Source organism: Pipistrellus hanaki (genome assembly GCF_964339955.1).
Source record: "Pipistrellus hanaki genome assembly, chromosome: 2".
Taxonomy (NCBI): Eukaryota; Metazoa; Chordata; class Mammalia; order Chiroptera; family Vespertilionidae; genus Pipistrellus; species Pipistrellus hanaki.
Window position 1 is genome coordinate 195,051,516 of NC_140504.1, and position 24,204 is coordinate 195,075,719.

Consider the following 24,204-nt stretch of genomic DNA (forward strand, 5'->3'; position numbering starts at 1 on the left):
GGACTAACAAGCTCAGCCCTGGCCGCGCTTGTCCATGGACCTCACTGTGGGTGACAGAGGCTGAGCCGTCCGCCCGGGGACCCTCCAGAGTCCGTGTCCAGGTCCTGGCCCTGGGCTGGCCACGCTCCCCGGAGTAGAGGGAGGAGCCGGAGAGCCACCAGGACCCAGGAGCTGAGTGAGGAGGGGGGCTGGGCTCTCGGTGCCAAGTCTGTTTGCCTAACCCCTTGGTTATCCGTCTCCCGCTCCCTTCGGCTGGGCCCGGGACCCTCCGCTCCACCGGAGGGGGCGGGGACAGATAACAAAGGCATAAGAGCCATTTCCAGCCCTGGCCAGGCGCTCCGTGGTTAGTGTCCGCCAGCGAACCCCAGGGTCACAGGTTCGGCTCTCAGGAGTGTGGGGCCCCTGGCTACTCACACTGTTCCCATCCACACGCACCTGTTACGTCGGGTCCCTTTCTCTGGTAGAAAGAGGGAATGGGGCCTGAGTCTCCGCAGGGTCGGGGACGGGCAATAGGAATCAGCTGCTCTGACGCTTCCAGAGGACTGGCTGCCCCCGAGCTGGGCCTGGCCCCGCGGCGGCCGGCTCAGAGCTGCCTTCGGGAGATGTTCGCACCTGTCCACCCGCTTGTCCAGCCTCCAGGGCGCGGGTCCCACCCCCCACCCCCCCCCCCCCACACTCAGGGGTTGCGTTTTATTTCTGTGCTGAGTTTCAGGTGTTTCCCAGCAGGACGTGGGGGGGGGGGCGGGGAGAGAACAGGTGGGTGCGATCCTCCGTTCCTCCCGGGGCCTCACGGAGACCCGGCGGCCAGAGACTCCCCGCTGGGAGGGAACACGGAGGCGGAGGGAGGGGCAGAGCCAGGACCCGTCCCGGGGCGGGCTGCCCAGCAGGTCAGCCTCTGGCTCCGGGCCTGGCCTCCCCGCCCGGCGATCGGGCCGGCCGGAGTCACCGGGCCGATTCCCAGAATCCCAGGGGCAGAGCGGGGGCCGGAGCCGCTGGACAAACAGACCAAAGGTGAGCCTGTGCGAACGCAGACCCGGCCTGGCCAGCGGACGGCGCACCATGAGGTGGGTGGGAGCCCCCCGCAGCCTCCTGCCGGGGCGAGGGTGGCAGCCGGCCCCAGGCCCTCACCGCCCCTGTGCCCCCTGTGCCCCCCTGTGCCCTCCACCCAGGCTGCTGATCCTGCTGGGCCTGCTCGGGGGCGCGGCAGCCGCCCCCGGGGCCGCCCAGTGGCCGCAGCCCGTGTTCGGGCGCCTGGCGTCGCCCGGCTTCCCGGGGCGGTACCCTGACCACCAGGAGCTGCGCTGGGCCCTGACGGCGCCCCCCGGCTACCGCCTGCGCCTCTACTTCACCCACTTCCACCTGGAGCTCTCCTACCGCTGCGAGTACGACTTCGTCAAGGTGCCCACGGCCCCCAAGGCTGGGCGCGGGGACGGGCCCTGGGGGGGAGGGGGCAGGCCTGAGGGGACGGGGCCTCCTGGAGGGGGCAGGCCTGGGGGGTGGGCAGGCCTGGGGGGAGGGGGGCTGGCCTGGGGGGAGAGGGGCAGGCCTGGGGGAGAGGGCGGGCCTGGGGGGAGGGAGGCAGGCCTCGGGGGCCGGGCAGGCCAGGGTCTGGCTGTCCCTCCCAGTGACCCCGACCCCACAGCTGAGCGCGGGGACCACGGAGCTGGCCACGCTGTGCGGCTGGGAGAGCACCGACACGGAGCAGGCGCCCGGCAACACCACCTTCTACTCGCCGGGCCCCGGCCTGGACGTCACCTTCCGCTCCGACTACTCCAACGAGAAGCCCTTCACCGGCTTCGAGGCCTTCTACGCCGCGGAGGGTGAGGGAGAGCCGGGCTCACTGCCCCTGGTTCCCCCTGCCAGGCCTGCCCCCTGCAGCCCCCCCCAGGTCCCCAGGTCCCCAGCCCCCCCAGCCCCCAGTCCCCCTCAAGGCCCCCAGCCCCCTCCAGGCCCCCAGCCCCCCCCAGGCCCCCAGCCCCCTCCAGGCCCCCAGCCCCCCCCAGGCCCCCAGCCCCCCCAGGCCTCCAGCCCCCCAGGCCCCCAGCCCCCCAGGCCTCCAGCCCCCCCAGGCCTCCAGCCCCCCCAGGCCTCCAGGCCCCCAGCCCCCCCAGGCCTCCAGCCCCCCAGGCCCCCAGCCCCCCCAGGCCTCCAGCCCCCCAGGCCCCCAGCCCCCCCAGGCCTCCAGCCCCCCAGGCCCCCAGCCCCCCCCAGGCCCCCAGCCCCCCAGGCCTCCAGCCCCCCAGGCCCCCCCCCTCCAGGCCCCCAGCCCCCCCAGGCCTCCAGCCCCCCAGGCCCCCAGCCCCCCCAGGCCTCCAGCCCCCCAGTCCCCCCAGGCCCCAGTCCCCCCAGGCCCCCAGCCCCCCAGGCCTCCAGCCCCCCAGGCCCCAGCCCCCCCAGGCCCCCAGCCCCCTCCAGGCCCCCAGCCCCCCCCAGGCTCCCAGCCCCCCCAGGCCTCCAGCCCCCCCGGCCCCCAGCCCCCCCAGGCCTCCAGCCCCCCAGGCCTCCAGCCCCCCAGGCCCCCAGCCCCCCCAGGCCCCCAGCCCCCCCAGGCCTCCAGCCCCCCAGGCCCCCCCCCTCCAGGCCCCCAGCCCCCCCAGGCCTCCAGCCCCCCAGTCCCCCAGGCCCCCAGCCCCCCCAGGCCTCCAGCCCCCCCCAGGCCCCCAGCCCCCCCAGGCCTCCAGCCCCCCAGGCCCCCCCCCTCCAGGCCCCCAGCCCCCCCAGGCCTCCAGGCCCCCAGCCCCCCCAGGCCTCCAGCCCCCCAGGCCCCCCCCTCCAGGCCCCCAGCCCCCCCAGGCCTCCAGCCCCCCAGTCCCCCCAGGCCCACAGCCCCCCCCCCCCCCCCCGGATTCCTGCCAGACCAGCAGGAGAGGGGTCCTCTTCCTCTGACGCCGTCTGCCATGCCATGTGAGTGGCAGCCTGGCCTCCCCTCCGAGCAGCCCCATGTGCGGGCGCAGAGGGGACCTCCTGGAGCCCGTGACCCAGGGCTGAGGACGCACAGAGCTGGGCGCCTGTGTCGGGAGGTCAGGTTCTGGCTCCTGCAGGGCCCAGCTGTGTGACCGCGGGCCGGGGCCTCAGCCTCTCTGTGCTCCTCACAAGCCGCTCTGAGGGGCCTGAGTGGCAGCCCGCCCGCTGCCCGCTGCCCGCTGGCTCCACCGCCGCTGCTCCGCCCTCGCTGGGGACCTTGGGCAGGACACACTGGGCTTGTCACTGGTTTTAGGGATGTGTCATTCCTGCCCCTCCTCGTGCTGCAGGGGGAGCGTGTGTGTGTGTGTGTGTGTGGGGGTGTGTGTGTGTGTGGTGTGTGGTATGTGGTGTGGTGTGTGTGCTGTGTGTGTGTGTGTGTGTGTGGTGTGTGGTGTGTGTGTGGTATGTGTGCTGTGTGTGTGTATGTGTGCTGTGTGTGTGTGTATGTGTGTGTATGTGTGCTGTGTGTGTATGTGTGTGTGGTATGTGTGTGTATGTGTGTGTGAGTGTGTGTGCTGTGTGTGTGTGTGTATGTGTGCTGTGTGTGTATGTGTGTGTGGTATGTGTGTGTATGTGTGTGTATGTGTGTGTGGTGTGTGTGGTGTGTGTGTGTGTGTGGTGTGTGGTGTGTGTGGTGTGGTGTGTGTGTGTGTGTTGGGGGGAGGGGTGTGGTGTGTGGTGTGTGTGGAGTGTGTGTGTGTGGTGTGTGTGTGTGTGTGTGTATATGTGTGTGTGTGTGTGTGGTGTGTGGTGTGTGTGTGTATATGTGTGTGGTGTGTGTGGTGTGTGTGTGTGTGTGGTGTGTGTGTGTGTGGTGTGTGTGGTGTGGTGTGTGTGTGTGTGTTGGGGGGAGGGGTGTGGTGTGTGGTGTGTGTGTGTGTGGTGTGTGTGTGTATATGTGTGTGGTGTGTGTGGTGTGTGTGGTGTGTGTGGTGTGTGTGGTGAGGAGGCCCCTCGCAGGCCCCCGAGGCCGAGGTCCCGGCCCAGGCCGCAGTGCCCTCCCGGCTCTGTGACTCCCCCCCCCAGACATCGATGAGTGCCAGGCGCCCCCCGGAGCCGCGCCCCCCTGCGACCACCACTGCCACAACCACCTGGGCGGCTTCTACTGCTCCTGCCGCGCCGGCTACGCGCTGCACCAGGACAGGCGCACCTGCTCCGGTGAGCCCGGCCCCCCGCCGCCCGCCCGGCCGCCCGCCCGCCCCCCTAAAGCCAGGCGGCTCTGCCCGGCCTGAGGCGCCCCCACCCCCCCGCTCTGCTTCTCCGTCCCCTCACCCCCCCCATCCACCCCGGTCCTCCAGCCCTCCCCCCTCCTCCCTTCCTTAGGCCCCGCAGTGCCTGGCCCGCTGGGCGGGGGACCCGGCAGCCCCCTCCCCTCCAGAGGAGGCGCGTGCGGAGGGGAGGGGGGGTCTGAGCCGCTCACCCCCTTCCCCTCCACAAGCCCGCAGGGCCGGAGCGAGGCCTGCTCAGAGCCACCGGTTCGGGCCCAGCTGCCCCCTGACCCGGCCCCACGGCCTGAGGAGGTGCCCTGGGCCCTGGCCACACGGGGCAGGAAGCCAGCTGGGGCCCTGGGGAGTGGGGAGCCCCCCCCCCGGGGCTGACCTGACCTGCCTCCCGTGTCTCCTCCTTGGTCTCCCCCCCGTCTCTTCCAGAGCAGAGCCTGTAGCCTCCGCCCGCAGAGCCCGCGGCTGCAGCTCTGGGCCGGCGAGATTGCGGCAGCCTGCAGCCCCGTCCACCCCCTCATTCACCCCCCCACCTACCCCACCCCCCACCCCCACCCCCCCATCCACCCCCCATCCACCCCCCACTCACCCCCCCACTCACCCCCCCACCCCCACCCCCCCATCCACCCCCCATCCACCCCCCCACTCACCCCCCCACTCACCCCCCCACCCCCACCCCCCCATCCACCCCCCATCCACCCCCCATCCACCCTCCCTCCACCCTCCCTCCACCCCCCATCCACCCCCATCCACCCCCCATCCACCCCCCACCCCCCCATCCACCCCCCCATCCACCCCCCACCCCCCACCCCCCCATCCACCCCCCATCCACCCCCCATCCACCCCCATCCACCCCCTCGGAGCTAACAATAAACCTGGTCCGCCTCACCTCCACCGCGCTGCGTGTCTCTGGGGCGGCAGGGGCAGGCGGCTGGGTGTGCTCTGGCCCCTCCTCCCTCCCTGCCCTCGGGGCAGTCTGAGGAGCCCCGGGCGTCCTGCCGGGAGGGGTGGGAGTTCTGAGGGGGCCCAGGGGCGGAGACCTGCCTGAGGCACTCAGGGGAGGAGCTCTGCTCCCCAGGTCCCCAGGCCGATTCCCAGAATCCCAGGGGCAGCGCGGGTCCCGCTGTGCCGGGTGGGGAGCCTGGCCCAGAGCAGAGGCCCCAGGAGGGGTCACTGGGGGGCGGCCTGGTCCCATGTCCAGGGCCATTCCCTCTGCCCTTGGGGCGGGGGGGGGGAGCGGCCACAGGGAGGCAGGAAGGCGGAGCTGGGACTCCCCTTTGTAGGAGCCCCTCCCCCACTCTGAAGCCTGCCGCCCCCGCTGGGCCGCCCATGGGTGCTGTGCAGGGGCTGCGCTGGCTTCCCGACTGGGAGAGACACCAGATGAGCCGTGACCGTGTGGCTGAGCCCCCGCAGTGCCCCAGGCAGAGCCCGGGCCGGGGAAGGCGGGCACAGGGAGCCCCTTGGTGACCTGACCGTCCAGGCGGACGCCCGGGGCCTGGCCGGCGCGGGGGAGCCCCTGGGGGATGACCTTGGAGGTTGCTGGGGTCTGAGTGGGTCCGGGCCCTCAACCAAGGAGACTCGGTGTCACCCTCCCACTCTCACCCCCCTCCCCGGATTTTTAAAAAATGAGGGTGCCTCTGCCCTCAGCAGAGCGGACCGCGCCCCTCCCTCTGACCCTGGCCCAGGCCTCCACCTCGCCCTCTCCGGGTGCATCCTGGGAGATGCACATTTCAGCTGAAGCCTGGGCTCCGGACACCCCTCCCTGCCTGTCCCTTCGGCTGCGGCCGGGGCCTGGGCCTCAGGAGCCTCTGGCGGCCATGTGCAGGGCGTCCACCCAGCCCGGCGCCGCGGCAGTCACACCGCCACCCAGGCTCACCCCCTCCCCTCTCCCTCTCCCCTCTCCCAGCCCTGTGCTCGGGCCAGGTCTTCACCGAGCGCTCTGGGGTGATCAGCAGCCCGGAGTACCCCCAGCCGTACCCCAAACTCTCCAGCTGCACCTACAGCATCCGCCTGGAGGACGGGTTCCTCGTCATCCTGGACTTCGTGGAGTCCTTCGACGTGGAGGCGCACCCCGAAGCCCAGTGCCCCTACGACTCCCTCAAGGTCTGTTCCTGGGCCCCCCGCATCCCGGCCGGCAGGTCTCGGGGTGACGGGGCTCCCCTCCTTTCAGGTCCGGACGGACCAGCAGGAATTCGGCCCCTTCTGTGGGAAGACGCTGCCCAGCAGGATCGAAACCAAGAGCAACTCCGTGACCCTGACCTTTGTCACCGACCAGTCGGGGGAGCACACGGGCTGGAAGGTCCACTACACCAGCACAGGTGAGGCCCGCCGGGCCGGAGCAGCTCACCGGGCCGGACGCCCAGCCCGTGGGCGCACAGGCTCTGAGGACCCACCTGGTCTGGCCCCGCCCGGGCATTCACGGTGAGGTAACCAAATGTTTGACCAAACAGCCGGCCACTTCAAAAAACATGTGTAGAGGAAGGGAGAGGAAGAGAGAGAGAGAAACATCAATGATGACAGAGAATCATTGATGGGCTGCCCCCTGCAGGCCGCCTAAGGATCAAGCCTGCAACCCGGGCATGTGCCCTTGTCCAGAATCGAACTTGGGACCCTTCAGTCCCCAAGCTGATAGTCTATCCACTGAGTCAAACTGGCTAGGCCATGCCTGGCTCCCTCCCTCTCTCCCTCTCTTTTTTTTTTTTTTTTTTTTAAATTTATTTTGCCCTAACTGGTTTGGCTCAGTGGATAGAGCATTGGCCTGCAGACTGAAAGGTCCCAGGTTCGACTCTGGCCAAAGGCATGTACCTTGGTATCGGGCACATCCCAGTGTGTGTGTGTGTGGGGGGGGGCAGCTGTTAGATGTTTCTATTTCTCTATCCCTCTCCCTTCCTCTCTGTGAAAAATCAATAAAATATATTTTAAAAAAATAAAAATTAAAACATATTTTTATTTCAGAGAGGAAGGGAGAGGGAGAAATAGAAACACCAGTGATGACAGAGAACCATCAATTGGCGGCCTCCTGCACGCCCCACACTGGGGATCGAGCCCGCAATCCGGGCCTGTGCCCTGACTGAAACTGAACCCGGGACCCTTCAGTCCACAGGCGGTCGCCCTGGCCACTGAGCCAAACCGGCCTGGCGTGCCTGGCTTTCCGACACGGCTTGGGCTGAGGCCCAGGCCAGGCAGCACACCCCAACTCGCACCACATGCAACCGTGTGTGCCGCCTTCCTGCCTTTGGTCTTAAGTCTGAAGAGCTCTCCCGGACTGGGGCGAGCTTTCTTTCCGTGCGAAGCGTCTCCTTTATAAACCAAGAACTTCAGACGCGCAGTTCAGACTCACCCGCCAGAGACCCTCAGAGCCCCCCGCCTGGTTTCCTCTGCGCAGCTCTGCCGTGCCCTGATCCGGTGGCGCCACCTCATGGCCACATCTCGCCTGTGCAAGCCCAGTACATCCTGAAGGACCGCTTCTCCGTGGAGTGCGAGACCGGCTACGAGCTCCTGCGTGTGAGTTATCACAAACTGTGAGCACATGCGATCGTGGACACATTCATGTCAGCAGATGCGTAGCAGGAAAGCAATAAATGGCTGTTGTCAGCCTGGGTGTGTTTTTTTGTCTATGACTAAAAAAAAAAAAAATTGAAAAGAAATATGTTTGCTGAGAAGAGGGATGGCTACAGAGATTTTTTATTCTTAGGATGACCTAACGGAACAACTCCTGGGCCCGCAATTAATTAAACGGCGCTGGGAAGCCGTGTACCCCGCAAAGTTATAAATAGTGGCCACTGTAAAGGGAACGGGAGGATAATTTTTAAAAAATGCTTAGTGTGTTGCTTTAGGGGCACAGGTAGGAGAGTAACACGTCCCCTTTATGTTCTTCAAAATTGTCAGAGTCCCAGTGGTGCAAAGCAATAACAGGAAATGACAGTGAGGTGTGCAGGGCAGTCCAGGGGGGGGGGGGGGGGGGCGGGGCGACACCAGGAAATAAAGTGACACTTTGCCACCTCGCAGGCTTTGGGGGCGGGCTCCTCTCCGCAGCTCCTTGGACTGCAAACCTGCCCTGTGGCTGATGTTTTAAAAATCGCCCTGCTCTCCTTTGAAGCATCTTCTCTCATCAAGTCTGGTTTTACTTATTTAAAAAAAATACATTTTATTGATTTTTTACAGAGAGGAAGGGAGAGGGATAGTTAGAAACACTGATGAGAAACATCATGAGAGAGAAACATTGATCAGCTGCCTCCTGCACACCTCCCACTGGGGATGTGCCCTTGATCAGAATCGAATCTGGGACCCTTCAATCCGCAGGCCGATGGTCTATTCACTGAGCCAAACCGGTTTCAGCTCACCGAGTCTGGCTTTAGAATGCTACTGCAGTCTGTCAAAAAAGCGTCTCTGCACCCTAGCTGACTGGGCTCAGTGGAGACAGCGTCGGCCTGTGGTCGGAAGGGTCCCGGGTTCGATTCCGGTCAAGGGCACATGCCTTGGCTGCAGGCTTCTCCTTAGCCTGGGCCCAGGTTGACACACATCCAGGAGGCAACCAATGAGTTTCTCTCACTCTCTTATTTCTCTGTCTTACCCTCTCTTTTCCATTCTCTCTCAAAATCAATGGAAAAAGATTGTCTGGGGAGGACTTCTTAAAAAATGCCTCTGTGTAAGCGTGATCAGCCATGAGTGCTGACTGGGCACTGGGGTAGCTGTCCTCCAGCAAGGGCCGCAGGCTAGGAGACCCAGACCCGTTTGCTCCGTGTCACCGAGGCTGCCTCACCCACTAATGACCACCTCCCCATGGCACTTCGTATTTTTTTTAAAATATATATTTTATTGATTTTTTACAGAGAGGAAGAGAGAGGGATAGAGAGTTAGAAACATCGATGAGAGAGAATCATCTATCAGCTGCCTCTTGCATCACCCCCACTGGGGATGTGCCCGCAACCAAGGTACATGCCCTTCACCGGAATCGAACCCGGGACCTTTCAGTTCGCAGGCCGATGCTCTATCCACTGAGCCAAACCGGTCTCGGTGGCACTTCGTATTTGATCCTAAAATGACAGGTGGCGTACGCAGCAGCCCCTGGCCCTGCACGGAGCCAGAGCTGGGCTGTGCGGCCGTCATGGGGTGTATCGCCCCCTTGGGAGCATCTGGTGAAACACTAGCAGAGGAACTAACTACTGGGGGCGTAGGTTTGGGGCGTGATTTTCTGATGTAAACAAGGAAATTAATCTTTCCCCTTCCTCTTTAGGGTCCTTTGCCCCTGAGATCATTTACTGCGGTCTGTCAGAAGGATGGATCTTGGGACCAACCGATGCCAGAATGCAGCAGTACGGTCACATGACAACCCCAGAGCTTCTGCTGCTGTCATGGCTTCTGCTGCTGCTTCTGGCCCTTTGTAAAAAGGATGCTTTTTTCGGGGATGGAATTCCAAATCTGCTTCTCCTCCCCAGGCTCCCAGTGCGCTTTAAGAGGTTAAAATGAAACCGAACTAGTAGGAAAATTATTTCCTTTTAATTGATTTTAGGGAGAGAAGGGGAGAAAGAGGGAGGGGAAGGAGGGAGGGAGAGGAGGAGAGGGAGGGAGGGGGGGGAGGGAGGGGAGGGAGGAAGTGAGGGAGGGAGAGGAGGAGAGGGAGGGAGGGGAGGGAGGGAGGGAAGGGAGGGAAGGAGGGGAAGGAGGGGGGTAGGGAGGGGAAGGAGGGAGGAAAGGGAGGGAGGGAAGGAGGAAGGGGAGGGAGGGGAGGGAGAAACATTGCCCTGACCAGGGATTGAACCTGAAACCTGGGTATGTGCCCTGACTGGAAATACAATCTGACACTCTTCCATGCATGGAGTGACACTCAACCAACTGAGCCACACTGGCCAGGGCAATTATTTGCTTTTAAATGTGTTAACATCAATGAGAGAGAAACATCAACCAGCTGCCTCTTGCACACTCCATACCGGGGGATGTGCCCGCAACCAAGGTACCATGCCCTTGACCAGAATTGAACCTGGGAACTTTCAGTCCGCAGGCTGACGCTCTATCCACTGAGCCAAACCGGTTTCAGCATCATGTACCAAATCTTAAATACACGTTAATTGGAAAATATATAAATTTACAAAAATATATAGTTAAAGCCACTCTTGACCAAATCCCTAAAGTACCACTAAGAGTTTGGGGTCTATTCCTTCATATTCTTTATCTCCTATGTTATATATATTGAAGTATTTCACTATTATATGCTCATTTTTTTCAATTGTAAGATAGTTTAATTTGAAAATTACAGTCTGGCTGGCAAGGCTCAGTGGTTGAGCGTTGGCCCATGAACCAAGAGGTCCTGGTTCAATTCCCGGGCAGGGAATACTAGTATTTCGGGTTGCAGACTCAATCCCCAAAGGGGCATGAAAAGGGCAGCCAACCAATGATTCTCTCATCATTGATGTCTCTCTCCCTCCCTCCCTCTCTGAAATCAATAAAATTCCATTAAAACAACGGGAGAGGAAGAAGTGCTCGTGGGAGAAATGGGCTGAGGCAGTAAGTTGTTGGCAGAGGGGCCTTGGCGCTTAGGAGAGGAAAGGTAACGGGCTGGGTGGGGTGGGGTGGGGTGGGGGCAGTGAGCAGGCAGGAAAGCGGAGGAAGGGGAAGGTGAGGGTGTGTGCGCTCCTGTGTGGGTTTCGGTCTTTTTTCCTTTTTTTGTTTTTGAGAGTGGGAGGAGAGACAGACAAACATTGATGTGAGACACACACATGGATTGGTTGACCAGGGCTGGGGATTGAACCTGCAACCACAGTATGTGCCCTTGACCGGAATCAAACCTGGGACCCTTCAGTCCACCGGCTGACATTCTATCCACCGAGCCAAACCTGCTAGGGCTATTGTGTTTGTTTTTTTAACCAAAATGGCTACTTAATGATTGCAATTGCTTTTCTCCATCTTGTTGGGTTATCTTCCCACATCAGTTTAGTATTAACAGAGCCTCTCACTCTTGTTAATGACCGTATAGCATTTGATCACACCATGCTTTTATTTAATCTAACATCCAGTGTCCTCCCCCAGCCCACCACCTTTTTTTTACTGTTACATGCTCTTGCTGTAGTTAGCACCCCTATTGGTGTATCTTTGCATATTTTGTGTAAGGGTTTCTACAAAATGCCTGGGGGAATTAAATATTTTTATATAATGAATTTACATTCCCACCAATTCTTTTTTTTTTTTTTAAGGCAATTTTTTTTTTAAAATATATATATATTTGATTTTTTTTACAGTGAGGAAGGGAGAATAGTTAGAAACATCAAGGGAAGAGAAACATCGATCAGCTGCCTCCTGCACACCTAATACCAGGGATGTGCCCACAATCAATGTACATGCCCTTGACTGGAATCGAACCTGGGACCCTTCAGTTCGCAGACCGACACTCTATCCTCTGAGCAAAACCGGTTTCAGCTGTGTGAACTTTTAGCACTGTCTCACAAATTGGTTAGCTACTTCATATTAGCAACGTCCCAAGTGTGAATTCTAATCCAAATTCAAGGACTTCCAGGTCTTCTAAAAAGCTCCATTCATTGGTTGGAGCATCATGTGTACAACAGACGGTGGTGGGTTTGACCCCTGGTCTGGGCACACACACAGGCTGTGGCTCCAGTCCCGGCTGGTGCGTGCAGGAGGCAGCCGATCCATGTCTCTCTCTCTCTGCCTTCCTTTCTCTGACAGTAAGTTCACGTTAGGAAAGGATCAGCTTTGTTCTGTCTCTGAGCGCCCTTCTGGGTGGGGCTAGACAGCACAGCGGGGCGGGGCGGGCTGTGCCCTCCCCCGTGGCTGCGGGCCTTTGTCAGAGTGACAGCGGAGAGGGAGTGCGTGGTCTCAGACCCCCTTCCCTTAGGGCCTCCCGCCACCCGCAGGGGCTGCACACGAGGGCTCACCGTGGTCTCCACACCTTCCCAATGCCAGGACAAGTGACACTGCTCCCCCCTCCCTGTCCCTCAGTTGTGGACTGCGGCCCCCCCGAGGCCCTGCCCGGTGGCCGCCTGGAGTACCTCACAGGCCCCGAGGTGACCGTGTACGGAGCTGAGGTCCAGTACCGCTGCAACGAGACCTTCTACACCATGGCAGGAGGGGACGGTGAGCAGGGCTCCACGCTGGGGTGGGCCTGCTTGGAACCGAAGCCCTCCGGCTGGAAACTTCAGCCACCGTTGGGCTAAGGCCGGGCAAAAGATTAAAAGGCTCTTCTCCCCACCCCAGCTAAGTGAAATATTACAGCTGAACTGACTTTAATGCCAATTTGCAAGAATCTGAAAACAGATCTTATCTGGTAAATGACTACCACAAACACACAATATATTCCAAATGGTTTAATTTAACAAGTCAAAACCTTATCATTAAGCACTTGAGATCTTGATACATATTCAAGTTACACATCTAAAAGGTTTCCACTTTGCAAGCAAACACGGTAATGCAGAGACCTCCTATTTATGAAATCATGTAAAATGGTTATTCAGACACCTCTATTTCCCACTGATGCTCAAGAATCAACATTTTTTAAGGGGGTATTCAAGCAAATGACAACCACCTTATACATGCAGTTAAACATTTGTGCTTTTCCAACGATTTGCAGGTAAATATGTGTGTGAGGCTGATGGATTCTGGACGAGCTCCAAAGGAGAAAGATCGCTCCCGGCCTGTGAGCCCGGTAATGGACACATTTATACAAGAGATCCGTAATTGATGGAAGGAGGATGGGCCGGAGACAATAGGAGAGCTTTAGCTGTGGTAGGCAGAAATGTAACTTCGGTACTTGGCTCTTAGACCAAGTTATTATTTCCAAATAGTACGTTCTCATTATCCCCTTTCCATATGGAGAGGTTGTTAGGTGCTGACTGCATCAGTCATTTGATTATTTTGGCCTTACAACTAGGCAAGCATAAAAAATTAAATGATTTTTTAAATTATCTTGAACCATTTATACATTTATAAGCGTAAGTTCCTCTGTTGTTACTTTTCTTCCCTGTTAAAAATGCTATTAAAACCCAAAGCTAATAACTTCATTATTTCCCTAAGCAATTGTTTTCAATGACATCTAGTTTTTAAACATTAATGCAATTTGCCTTTTAATAGTACTTAAATTTTTTTTTTAACCAGAATTGGCTCTGAAGATATAGTTGAATAGATATTAAAAAAATCAGAAAGGTAATAATATATTCATTACCCCTGTGTTATTTGGCTTAAGTTAGTTGTTTGATTTTAGCTGACACCACGTTTACAAGTTTCAATGCAAGTATTCTGCCACAATAGGAAACATTTGGTACATTAATGAGTGAATTGCCTTAGTAATATAGAGTAAAACTTAGTGTTTGGAAGAATCAATAGGATGAAAAAAAATTTCTGAACCTGAAGGTTCCTGGCTGTAGCTGTGACCTTCTAATTTTTAAAGCATTTAAATGTTCAAAGGTTAATTTCGCCACTCCTATGACAGTGACCTTAACTCCTGCTTTCACAGAACCGCATGGTAACCACCCCATTGTAAAGCAGGAGAACAGAGGCAATGAAAAGGTTATTTCCTTTCACTTCCTCTTCTCATCACCCAAGGCATCAGCTCAAGACAATTCCTGCTTGCCCTATAAATACCGACCCCCCCCCCCCCCCCAACTGTGTAGACCTTTTATTTTGCAGAACAAATAGTTTCTCAAAGCAATGTTACCCACCTCACTTTCTGAGGAGCTAAGAACTGCCCGCTGGGCCTGTGAGCTGTGCTGTTAAGGTGGCCTCACTTGCCTGTACGGGTGGGCACCCACCAACTTGTGACACAATTTTGGGTTCACGTGAAGTGTTAACAAGTCCCAAGTGCTGAGCGGAGAACAGCACCAGTGGTTTCTACACAGGCCCTGCCTCTCTGCTTCTCTCCCCAGTGTGTGGAGTGTCAGCCCGCACAACCGGAGGCCGTATATACGGAGGGCAAAACGCAAAGCTCGGTGACTTTCCCTGGCAAGTCCTGCTGCTGGGCAGCACAACAATAGCAGCAGGGGCGCTTCTGTCTGACAGCTGGATCCTGACGGCGGCTCATGCTGTCTACGAGCAAAAAGACGCCGCCGCCTCCCTCAGCATCCGGCTGGGCGCCCTGAAGAGACTGTCCCCTCAGCACACGCCAGCCGGGGCCGAGGCCGTGTTCATACACGAAGGCTACAGGGACGGCGCTGGCTTCGCTAACGACATAGCCCTGATCAAACTGCACGACAGAGTTGCGGTCAACAGCCACATCATGCCCGTGTGCCTGCCGGGAGGAGACGCCGAGTCCCTCCTGAGGCCCGACACCATTGGAACGGTGTCCGGGTGGGGACTGACCCAGAGCGGCTTTCTTGCCAGAAACCTACAGTTTGTCGAGGTACCAATTGTGGATCAGAAGAAGTGTGCCGCTGCCTATGCCCAGCAGCCGCTGCACCCCCAGGTAACGGACAACATGCTGTGTGCGGGCGCGGAGGGCGGGGGCAGGGACAGCTGCGGCGGCGACAGCGGCGGGGCCCTGGTGTTTCTCCACAACGAGACCCGCAGGTGGTTTGTGGGGGGGATAGTGTCCTGGGGCTCCATTCACTGCGGGGCGGCACAAGTGTACGGGGTCTATACAAAAGTCAGTAACTATATTCCCTGGATCAAGAGAATAATGAATAACTTTTAATTTGTATGTTTTCAATCAGTAAATAATTCCTTTAAAAAAATGCCTATAAAAGATCTCAGCAGCAACGTGACCCGGGAAATAGTAGCCCAGCCGTTGTCGCCCCAAAAACCAAAACCCACCTCCAGCGAGAGGCTGGCCAGTGTGTCCCCCTCTCCGTTCGGTTCCAGGGGCATAAAGCACAGCGACGCCGTCGTTGCTGGAGCAGCAGAAACGCACTGGTCAGGTCTGCATGGCATTGCTCACAAAGCCCAGTATCTTTCCGCACTGGCTTTTTTATAATCGTGTTTCCGGAAATTGCCTGTGCATGCTCGTTGAGTATTTTTCGACTTATTCTTACTCTGTGAGAGCTTTATACATTACAGCAGTACTGGTTGAGGATAAACTTGAATCATGGACTTTTGCAGATGAACTGGAAACATTAATACTTTGGCCTAGGTACTAATTTCCATGTTAAAAACCAGTATCACAAAAACAGTGATATAATTTTGCACTTATCAAATTGGTAGACAAAATGAACATGGAATAGCACTATTCACATTGTCAAAGACAACAAAGATTTTCTAAAGAAAAATTTTGCAATGTATTTCAAAAGCCTTAAAAACATGCAGTCTTAACCTAGTAATTCCAATGCTAAGAACTTAAGTCAGGCATGCTCCGAGCACTTAGAAATACCCTAATTAATGTTCAAATCCAGAAGACAACACCGGAAGTAAACGGTGATATTATAGATAAACCTGTATTTTTTTCCTTCTTACAATGAGCATGTAAAACAGGGTCACACTCAGCCAAACAACAGACCACAGATCACACAATACCTAAGTACACAACCCGGATACACAACTAAGAGCTACTGTCCTAGTACTCAACAACAACAAATTATTCTAATAATCACATACATCTTCCGAAGTAAGTGGTTAACTTCTTTTTCCTAAGGGCAAAATTTAAGCTCTGACTTAACTTTAAAAATAATTCATTTTAGTTGGCTAGTCCTTCCTAAAAAGTTTTAAGAGCTAACATCTAACAAAGCTTTTCATTCTAGCCAGTTACCGTTGTATTTAAACATTCATTGTGAGTTTTGTCCTAATTTCTCTTGTGCATATAAAGTGCAACTTCTTGAGACTCACTTTTAATGGTAACTTTACAGCATTTTTGTCACATATAAAAAGGAAACTGTTTTCCCAGTAAGACTCCAGACACTAAACTGGTGGCAACAAAAATTTTTATTCAACTGGTTCAAAAAAATGTTTAGAATGAATGCAGTTAGATGACCAAATAGATGTTAAAAACAAATCTTTGCCAAATAGTTTACTTCTAAACTTCAAAAAAAAAAAAAAAAAAAATTAGGATAGAATTAAAGGCCCATAGCTATGTATTATTACCACAAACATATTAACAGAAGGCTACTCAACATTGAAAGCCTTCTAAGACCAATGACTAGATTTACACAAGTGTAAAGAGGGATTAAAACCATGCCATTGACAAGGTAACTTACCCTGGGCTCCTTGAAGGCTTGTCAGTTTAGTCTTTGGAGGTCCCCGAATACCATTTAAAGTGTTACCATGTTACTGCTGCTGAGTAATAGTGCAAGTGCTAAAATGCAAAATTCAGATGGTACAGGGTTTGGAAATCATGCAATTTAAATGCAGGAAAAAAAATTTAAACAACTGCAAGATCCTTTTACAGAGGAAACTGAACGAAACAATGAGGGGGTCACAAGTCTAAAGGATGACTTCACTTATAAAAGTTTAAAACATGTAACTTGCAAAAAATCCTATTTATCATAATCTAATTAGATAAGGGCATTAGGTAAACTATCAACACAAGAACTGTTACATTCTTCCATTAGAAAACAAGCTCAACTCTCATAGCAGTAGTTACATAAAAAGTACAACAATCCATATATTATTGCTTTTACACTTAATGCATCGTGAGAGTCTAATCCGAGTTTTGTAAACGATTTTATTCGGCATGACTGCATTACCCCCACCCTGGGAGGGCCAAGCCCTTTCACTTAACACTTTCACAGACAACCCACCACACTCTGATAGTTCTTAAAGCTATCAAGCTTAATGGATTTCAGGCACAAGATAATTTGTGGTTTCTTCTACTTTTATCCCCATCGCAATTAATTCCACTTTTCAAATACCAAACTCAAAAGGTGCTAATATTCCCTTCCAATTGATATGCTTTGCTACAAAGCATTTAAAAAGAATTAACAGTTTTGCCCACTCCCCCAATACGATTTTTAGGAGGCACGATTCCCAATGGAGATTTAACAGGCCATGTAAACAGAACATCACCCAATGCACAGAGGCACTAAGGAAAAGCCGGAGCGTACTGCTTACCATTTTAGGTGCGGTCACCCAGACTTATTAAAAACTAGGTTTAAAAAGAAAAAAATACAAAACTTTTCACTTTGGACAATGCAAGAACAAATAGCAATTAAGTCTGGGTATCAGGTGTCAATGCATGACAGGTGATGAATCCATTTGACTTGAGACAACTTTTCAAATAAGTTTATTTGAAGCAAAATAAACTATTGCCAAGAAACTTTATGAAAGTTCCATCTCAAAAGGGTCAAAAAAGGGGAATTAACTGCTATGAATTCTTTGCATTCAGGGCTGCAAAACAAAGACACATATTATTTAAATCAGTTTTATTTAAGAATTTCCAACATTGACAACTCTTATAAAAAGCATCCAAGCACAGGACACAGAACTGCAGCAAACAGCATTCTTAGGGGCAGCTAACAGACATGAGAGCTTCCACCCTTCCGGGAGACACCCCCAGCTCACTGGTGACTCTGCGTCCAAGTACTCCTGCAAAGCACGCCACAAGCTCAGTCCATGTTCTCAACCCACCAGCTTCAGTTCACATGGCCACACTTACAGATCAGTGACAGAGGAGAACACACACCATACAGCATTCACAGCAGTTGACAAGGGGGGAGGGGAAATACAAGTATCGTTTCACTTAACACATTCAACTAATGAGGGTTATCTGAGAACAGAACTCACTTAAAGTCTTCCAACAGATGTGGATGTCCTTTGAATGCAAGAACATTCGTACGTTATTTGCTATCATTGCTCTCTGCACACTCTCTCACCAAAGCCACAGGATGGAGAGACACATCTCGCCAAGTTAAAAAATATCCATTTTGCACCACTGTCTCTGCACGCGCTCTCTCCTTTTCTCGCTCATACTAGCCTTTCATGCCTCGGCACCACCATCAATCCCACACAAGGTTTCAAAAGTTCAAACAGCCTTCTGGTTCCATATCACAGCCTTGCGTTCACAGCGTTGATACTCCATGAAATAAAGAGTAGCGGATAAAAATGGGACACCCACCGTCAGAGACGCAGCCTGTGCAGTGTGATGACGCAATCTTGGATGAGAAAGCACGTAGACAGAAGTATTCCTATGGCAGAATTTTTACAGCACTACTTTCAATGAAGTGCTTCTTCCATAAACATTTGAAATGAGATGAACTGCAGAGATTAAATGAAGGCTTCATATTGTACTTTTGCATATGAAGGGAGACAAGTGTTAAAAAACAAAAACAAAAGAACCAAACACTGTGACACCATGATCCCCAAAAAGGAGACATTCCTAAGGAAAAAAATCCATGTGGTGGGGTTCAAATGAAAAGAAAAGAATGTACTTCTAATTAATGGTTTCCATTTTGAACATGCAAAGAATTCACTTGACGAGTCCAGGGATAAAATATTACAGGAGAAACCTTTTGATATCAATTGTAGTGTGTTGGTTTACCAATCAGGCAAACAGCAGTCCACTTTCAAACACTCAGTATTTCAACCCTTTATGTAACAAAACTTATAAAATTCCTTTAACTCTTCCTCTTTTTCTAAAGAAAAATGTCAAAAATACTGCTGAATATACTCCACACTGAACAAACCAATTTGGAAAATTCTTAGTACATATGTATTTTACAATATACTTACCATGAGTTTAGAAAAATCTGAATTCCCACCAGTCTATACAACCAACCGTCATCTGCTGCCTACATTCCCCAGCTGGAAGGTTTGGAGTCCATGCTTGAGCCGAAGCCTCCGTTAAAACCACTGCCTGACCCTGCATTGGAAGCTGACCCCCAGCCAATGGCTGCCCCTGAATTGGAACCGCTGTAGGAGTTGTTTCCAGACCCAAAGGCCTGATTCGGCTCTCTCTGCATGTTGCCCTGGCTTTGGTTGTTACCCGAGGGGCCTGACTGGTTCTGCTGGCTGGCTAGCATGCCCATCATCCCCCAGCTGCTCTGCAGCGCGGCCTGGGCGGCAGCCATCATGGCTGGATTGATGCTGAAAGCGCCGAAGTTCATCCCTCCACCCATGTTGCTACCCTGGTTATTTCCCAAGCCAGCTCCGCCCCCCCTGCTGTTCCCGAAGCCACCCTGATTCCCAAAGCCACCTGGGTTCCCACCGAACCTTCCGCTCCTCTCTAACTGCCTATTGCTATTGTGCTTAGGCTCAGCATTGGATATATGTACGCTGATTCCTTTAATGATCAAGTCCTCGCCACAAAGAGACTGGGCCACCTACAAGAAAATAGGGGTGTAAATACAGACGATTAAACCACTGAGGTGTACTTCAAAGGAGCAATAAAACTTAGCTTTCAAGCCACTGTCTACACTGAAGGAGAAATAAACAATCAATGCTCACTTCATTTAAACTCAAATAGCCGTTAGCTTTAGTAATGGCAGTAAGAATTTTTCAGTTTGCTTTCTAAAGATGTATAACACTCTTGGTTGAACACCACATACTGATAAGTATTAAAATGTTTATCACAGATATCTAGGTCCATATCCCTTGCCCAGCTTATGAGGTCAGAAAGCTTGGTTACGGATGGCAATTAGCTGGATGGGAATGTTCCAATCACACACGAGCTGGGACAGAAGTTTTAGGAGGAAATACCTGGTCATCTGCGAACGTGACGAAGGCGAAAGCCCGGAACGGCTTGGGGATGAAGACGTCCACCACCTCCCCGTACTGGCAGAAGAACTGCCGCAGCTCGTCCGCCGTCATGTCCTCCGTGCAGCGCCCCACGAATACCTTCCTGCTTCTCAGGGGCTCGTCTGGGCTTTGCTGAGCAATTCAAAGGCAGGACAGACAGTCACAAATATTTATGAGAGTGGAAAAGGCATTGCGGCGGAGGATGTACCAGAACCTCGCTGGCTTGTCCCTCAGGTGGTCATTAAAATAAGCACATTTTATTTTTTTGCATTAGCACTCCTCCTTGTAAGACTAAGATGACAAATAGAGTTTTAAGTTCATGAAAGTATATTTGGATCTAGAAAAGTCAATGACTAATCAATGTCCTGGCAAAATGATAATAAAGTTCCAAATAAGCAAGTCTTGCTTGGAACAAGTTAGGCTTTTCTAACAAGGTTACTGCACTCTGATCATCTTCACGTTTTAACATGTAACTATGTAAGATTGCTAACCAAGTTTAGTTTAGAGGAATATTAAACTAAATATTATTACATTCAGCATGCATTATAAAATATTAAAATATCCAGCGTGCAGTAAGGTCCCAAGGCTTTAACCAGCCAAGAGGCTCTAAGAAAACATCCTGACATTACCTTCGCAAGCATATTTGACATTTTATTTTATAGTGGCTTCTACAGGAAGTTTGTCAGCAAAAGTTACCGAAGCAGAAACAGAAAAAGCAAAAAAGGGAAGAAATAAAAAACGCAAAGTACCTTAGAATTAGGAAGTTTACAGTCACACCATCGTCCGTCTATCATATGTCTCTGTGACATTACTTTCACCTGGGTTTCATATTCCGTAAATCGAACAAACCCAAACCCCTTCGAATGACCAGTTTTAATATCTTTCTTGACCTAGGGAAAAAATCATTTAAATTTACTAAAACAACACAGACACATAACCAAATGGAAAGTTCTTTGACAACGTGAATGGCTTCAATTGGATGCAGTGGCTTAATTAAAACTTAGGCCAAGAATAAAACCCCAAGAATAAATCTATTTTGAGTTTAGATCCTGTTTATATCAGAGTAAGACTGTTATATTAGAATTTCAACAAAATGTTTTAGAATGCAAAGATAAATTAGATCCAACGTTTACGAATCTTAAATTAAAAACATGTCTGTGGACGATGAAGGGCAGAGTTACTAAAACAGGAATTCGGGGGCTCATTCCCCCAGAAAGAGAAAAGCTGTTAGTGAAACCCAAGCTTACCTGCACCATGAGCACCTCTCCGAAGGTGCTGAAGTACTCCTTCAGGTCCTGCTCGGTGGTCTTCCACGGCAGGCCCAGCACTATCAGGTCGGATGTCTTCTGGACGGCTCTTTTCACTTTCACTGCGGACGAAGCATCTGTTTCGTCCATTTTCCTTTTGTTATCTAAACAAAGAGCAGAAACCTTTTAGAACTCTCATGTAACACGTCTCAGAACACGCTGCCTCCTACGTCTAGAAGTGAGAAGCGAAAAGATCCTAAGAACATAAACATGTTTCAACTTTTGGCAAAGAGTAAGGTCAGCTCTCGAAGACAGAATAAAGGATCGAGTGCAAATCCAGGGAGTCAGACCTCTGGTTCTGTAGTGTCACAAGATCACAAATATATATTCTCCTCTCTCTGAAGGCATGGCAAAACATAATTCTACTTCACTCTGACTTTGAAATACATTGAGGGGGGAGGGGAGGGAACAGGTTAAAAGAGAGTAATTAGCCGAAACCGGTTTGGCTCAGTGGTAGAGTGTCGGTCTGCGGACTGAAAGGTCCTGGGTTTGATTCCGGTCAAGGGCATGTATGTTGGCTGTGGGCACATCCCCAGTGGGGGATGTGCAGGAGGCAGCTGGTCGATGTTTCTCTCTCATCGACGATTCTGGCTCTCTATCTCTCTCCCTTCCTCTCTGTAAAAAATCAATAAAATATATTAAAAAAAAAAAAAAAAGAGAGAGTAATTACCATCTTTTTGCCTGTTAAATGTATTTATAATGCCTATAACTTCTGTGTTGCAGCATACAATGCCTATAACTTAAAGGCTATCTGCCAAAAAATAAAAATCAGCAACTTTTATTTCTAGCTGTAGATATAGGGTGATTTCAATTTTCTAAACTTTCAATAATAAAGGCACATTGATTTTTGTAATATTAAAAAATCTTAGGTTATTTTTAAAAAGCAAAATTATAAAGGCAAGAGAAGAACTGAATGAAAAATTTAAAAAAAACAACACAGACATTTTTGAACAATTTTAGGTTCACCGCAAAACTGAGGCAGGTTTCCCATATACTGCCCTTCCTCCACCCACACAGCTTCTCCCACCAACACCCCGCCCATGCTGACACATTTGTTACAAATGAGGGCCCTACCGGATACACCATTGTCTACACAACATGGTAACATCTGTTCCCATATTTAAATAGTTTTCACTTTTACAAAAAGTTCTGTAACTTGCAGTTTCCACTCATTTAAACTAGTGGTCTTACAAACTAGTCTGATAGTAACATTTAAAGAAATACGTGGGTTACAGGCGCCATCTACGATGCACAATGAGACACAAACACGACTGGACTTGAGCGTCACCGCCGCAAAACCAAGTGGCCACGCACCTTTGGGGTAGTTGACAACATACACCAGGTTTCCCCAGCCAGCGTCCGGGGCATGCAGAATCCCTTCCACCAGCCGGACGCCCCGCATGCACTGGGACACGGGGTTGCGGTAGCGCAGCCCGCACGCCCCCGGAAACTGGGCCGTGACGGTGGACAGCAGCACCGTCCCATCATCCTCCGAGGGAATTTCAATGGGCTCGTCGTTCTCATCTTCCGTTACCCGGATATACTCCGACATCTTCTGTTTTTCTTAAATGGAAAAAAGAGAGAGATGAGTGACTCACACTTGTGTCCAAAGGAACCGTTTCCTATAACCGGCCGATGAGTTACCACTACCCGCCATTGTCCTAGGACTTCCAGAAAAATCCTTGCTGTCTGGGTTCTTGTATACGTGTTGGCTATCCCTGAAACTAAACATTTAGGAGGCAAAAATGGTAAGTCCTATTCAAATGGGATGCCCCGTTCGCTCATTCATTCCATGAACATCTGCTGAGTGCCTACTATGCATCTGGTGCTGCAAACGGGAAGCCCGTAGTTTCGGGTGGCATGCTGGTGACGAGGGGTGCGGTAAGCAGGAGGAAGATAGCAAAGGAGTCACTATCTTATTGCAATCGTGATGGGTGTCCTGGAGAGCAGTCGATGGCGTGGGTGGGAGGAGCGGGGTGGAGGGGGTGGGAGCGAAGTCGATTCCCTAAGAAAGCGCTGAGCAGCTGAGTCTCAGGACCGATCGGGCGCAGGGAGCCGGGTGCAGGGGACACACAGGGGAGAAGTCCTCTCTGTTCCTCATCCTGGGACTTCGGGGATCTCCCAGCTTAAGCCCAAGGGCAGCGGCGGCGACAGGTCCCGAGCGACGCGGGCCGCGGCCTCCCAGAAGCCCGTGCGTGACAGCTGAGGCCCCGGCGGCGCGGCGCGGCCCACGGGCCGCAGGGGCCGGGCCTGAGCGGGCAGTGCCCCCGGAGGGCACCGTCCCGAAGGCACCAGGCGTTGCCCGGGTGCCCAGGCCGGGACAAACCTCGGCTCGGGCTGCGCGTCCCCGCTCCGGCCCCGCTGACAGCCGCGCCAGGCCGGGCGGAGGCCGCAGCCGCTGACTCCGTCCCCGGCCCAGCCGGGCCGAGCCGAGGCTCCCGGGCCGCCCTTAGTGAGAAGCGGCCGCGACTCACCCGCTAGGCCGCTGACAGGAGGCCCGACAGGAAGAATCAAGAAGCCGGGGATCCGGGAACAGCCCAGCGACCGCTTCGCTCCCACAAAATGGCGCTGGGGCCGCCTCCTCCGCCCGACGGCCGTCGCCGCGCCCACGGCTCCCCGGATGGAGGGGGAGCGCGCCTTTCGGACACGCCACGACCCGCTCCCCGGGGAGCGCGGTTTCCCTCCTGGGAATTTTAACAAATATAGGAATTGTAAAGGCTAAAAATGGATAAATACCTGTGTCTAAAAATCTATAAAACTGGAAAATATGGATACGTAGGTTTGTAAGTCCCCCCTCATAGCGGGACAGATGGTATCGCCCAACCAACCGCCGGCCGGGGTCCCGGCCGGAAAGTGCGCGAGACTAGCGAGCGCGGGGCGGGAGCCGCGAGGGGGCGGGGCCGGCGGGGCGGACCGGGCCTGGCGGGCGGGGGCGGGGGCCCTGTGCCTCCGGGCTTTCGCGCTGCTCGAAGGGCAGGGGAGGCCAGGGCCCTCTGGCTACGAATCGAGCTGGGCATGTCCTCTTCGCCCCCCCATAGCCCCGCTCCAACCTGGAAAGGATAACTTTTCCCTAATAGCAACGACAGCGCCTGCTCTGAACCAGGCGCCTT

The 24,204-nt window shown here is 53.6% G+C and overlaps 2 protein-coding genes across 8 annotated transcripts; one reads left to right on the forward strand and one right to left on the reverse strand.

The window, feature by feature from the left end:
- Positions 1–914: 914 nt before the first annotated feature.
- On the forward strand, positions 915–14,824 carry MASP2 (MBL associated serine protease 2). 4 transcript variants are annotated; one of them, XM_084875334.1, is made up of 11 exons: positions 915–1,064; positions 1,170–1,398; positions 1,643–1,820; positions 3,991–4,122; positions 6,091–6,287; positions 6,355–6,502; positions 7,570–7,688; positions 9,421–9,499; positions 12,138–12,272; positions 12,766–12,920; positions 14,057–14,824. In XM_084875334.1, exons 1-10 carry the CDS (start codon positions 1,060–1,062, stop codon positions 12,870–12,872), a joined length of 1,329 nt encoding a protein of 442 aa, XP_084731460.1. In that variant the 5' UTR covers positions 915–1,059; the 3' UTR covers positions 12,873–12,920; positions 14,057–14,824. The 4 variants fall into 4 exon arrangements, 3 of the variants coding, with proteins under 3 accessions (XP_084731460.1, XP_084731459.1, XP_084731461.1); XM_084875333.1 differs by having other exon boundaries at positions 12,766–12,840; XR_014794237.1 differs by lacking the exons at positions 6,091–6,287; positions 6,355–6,502; positions 7,570–7,688; ... (2 more) ...; positions 12,766–12,920; positions 14,057–14,824 and adding exons at positions 4,614–4,729; positions 4,945–5,025.
- Positions 14,825–16,022: 1,198 nt separating this feature from the next.
- Positions 16,023–23,698, reverse strand: TARDBP (TAR DNA binding protein). 4 transcript variants are annotated; one of them, XR_014794241.1, is made up of 8 exons: positions 23,569–23,698; positions 22,409–22,657; positions 21,035–21,198; positions 20,537–20,677; positions 19,749–19,919; positions 18,169–19,372; positions 17,166–17,441; positions 16,023–16,410 (listed from the first exon to the last, which is right to left on the reverse strand). XR_014794241.1 is itself a non-coding variant. In XM_084875364.1 (6 exons), exons 2-6 carry the CDS (start codon positions 22,644–22,646, stop codon positions 18,842–18,844), a joined length of 1,245 nt encoding a protein of 414 aa, XP_084731490.1. In that variant the 5' UTR covers positions 22,647–22,657; positions 23,569–23,698; the 3' UTR covers positions 17,462–18,841. The 4 variants fall into 4 exon arrangements, 1 of the variants encoding a protein (XP_084731490.1); XR_014794240.1 differs by lacking the exon at positions 17,166–17,441; XR_014794242.1 differs by having other exon boundaries at positions 16,023–17,441.
- Positions 23,699–24,204: the final 506 nt, after the last annotated feature.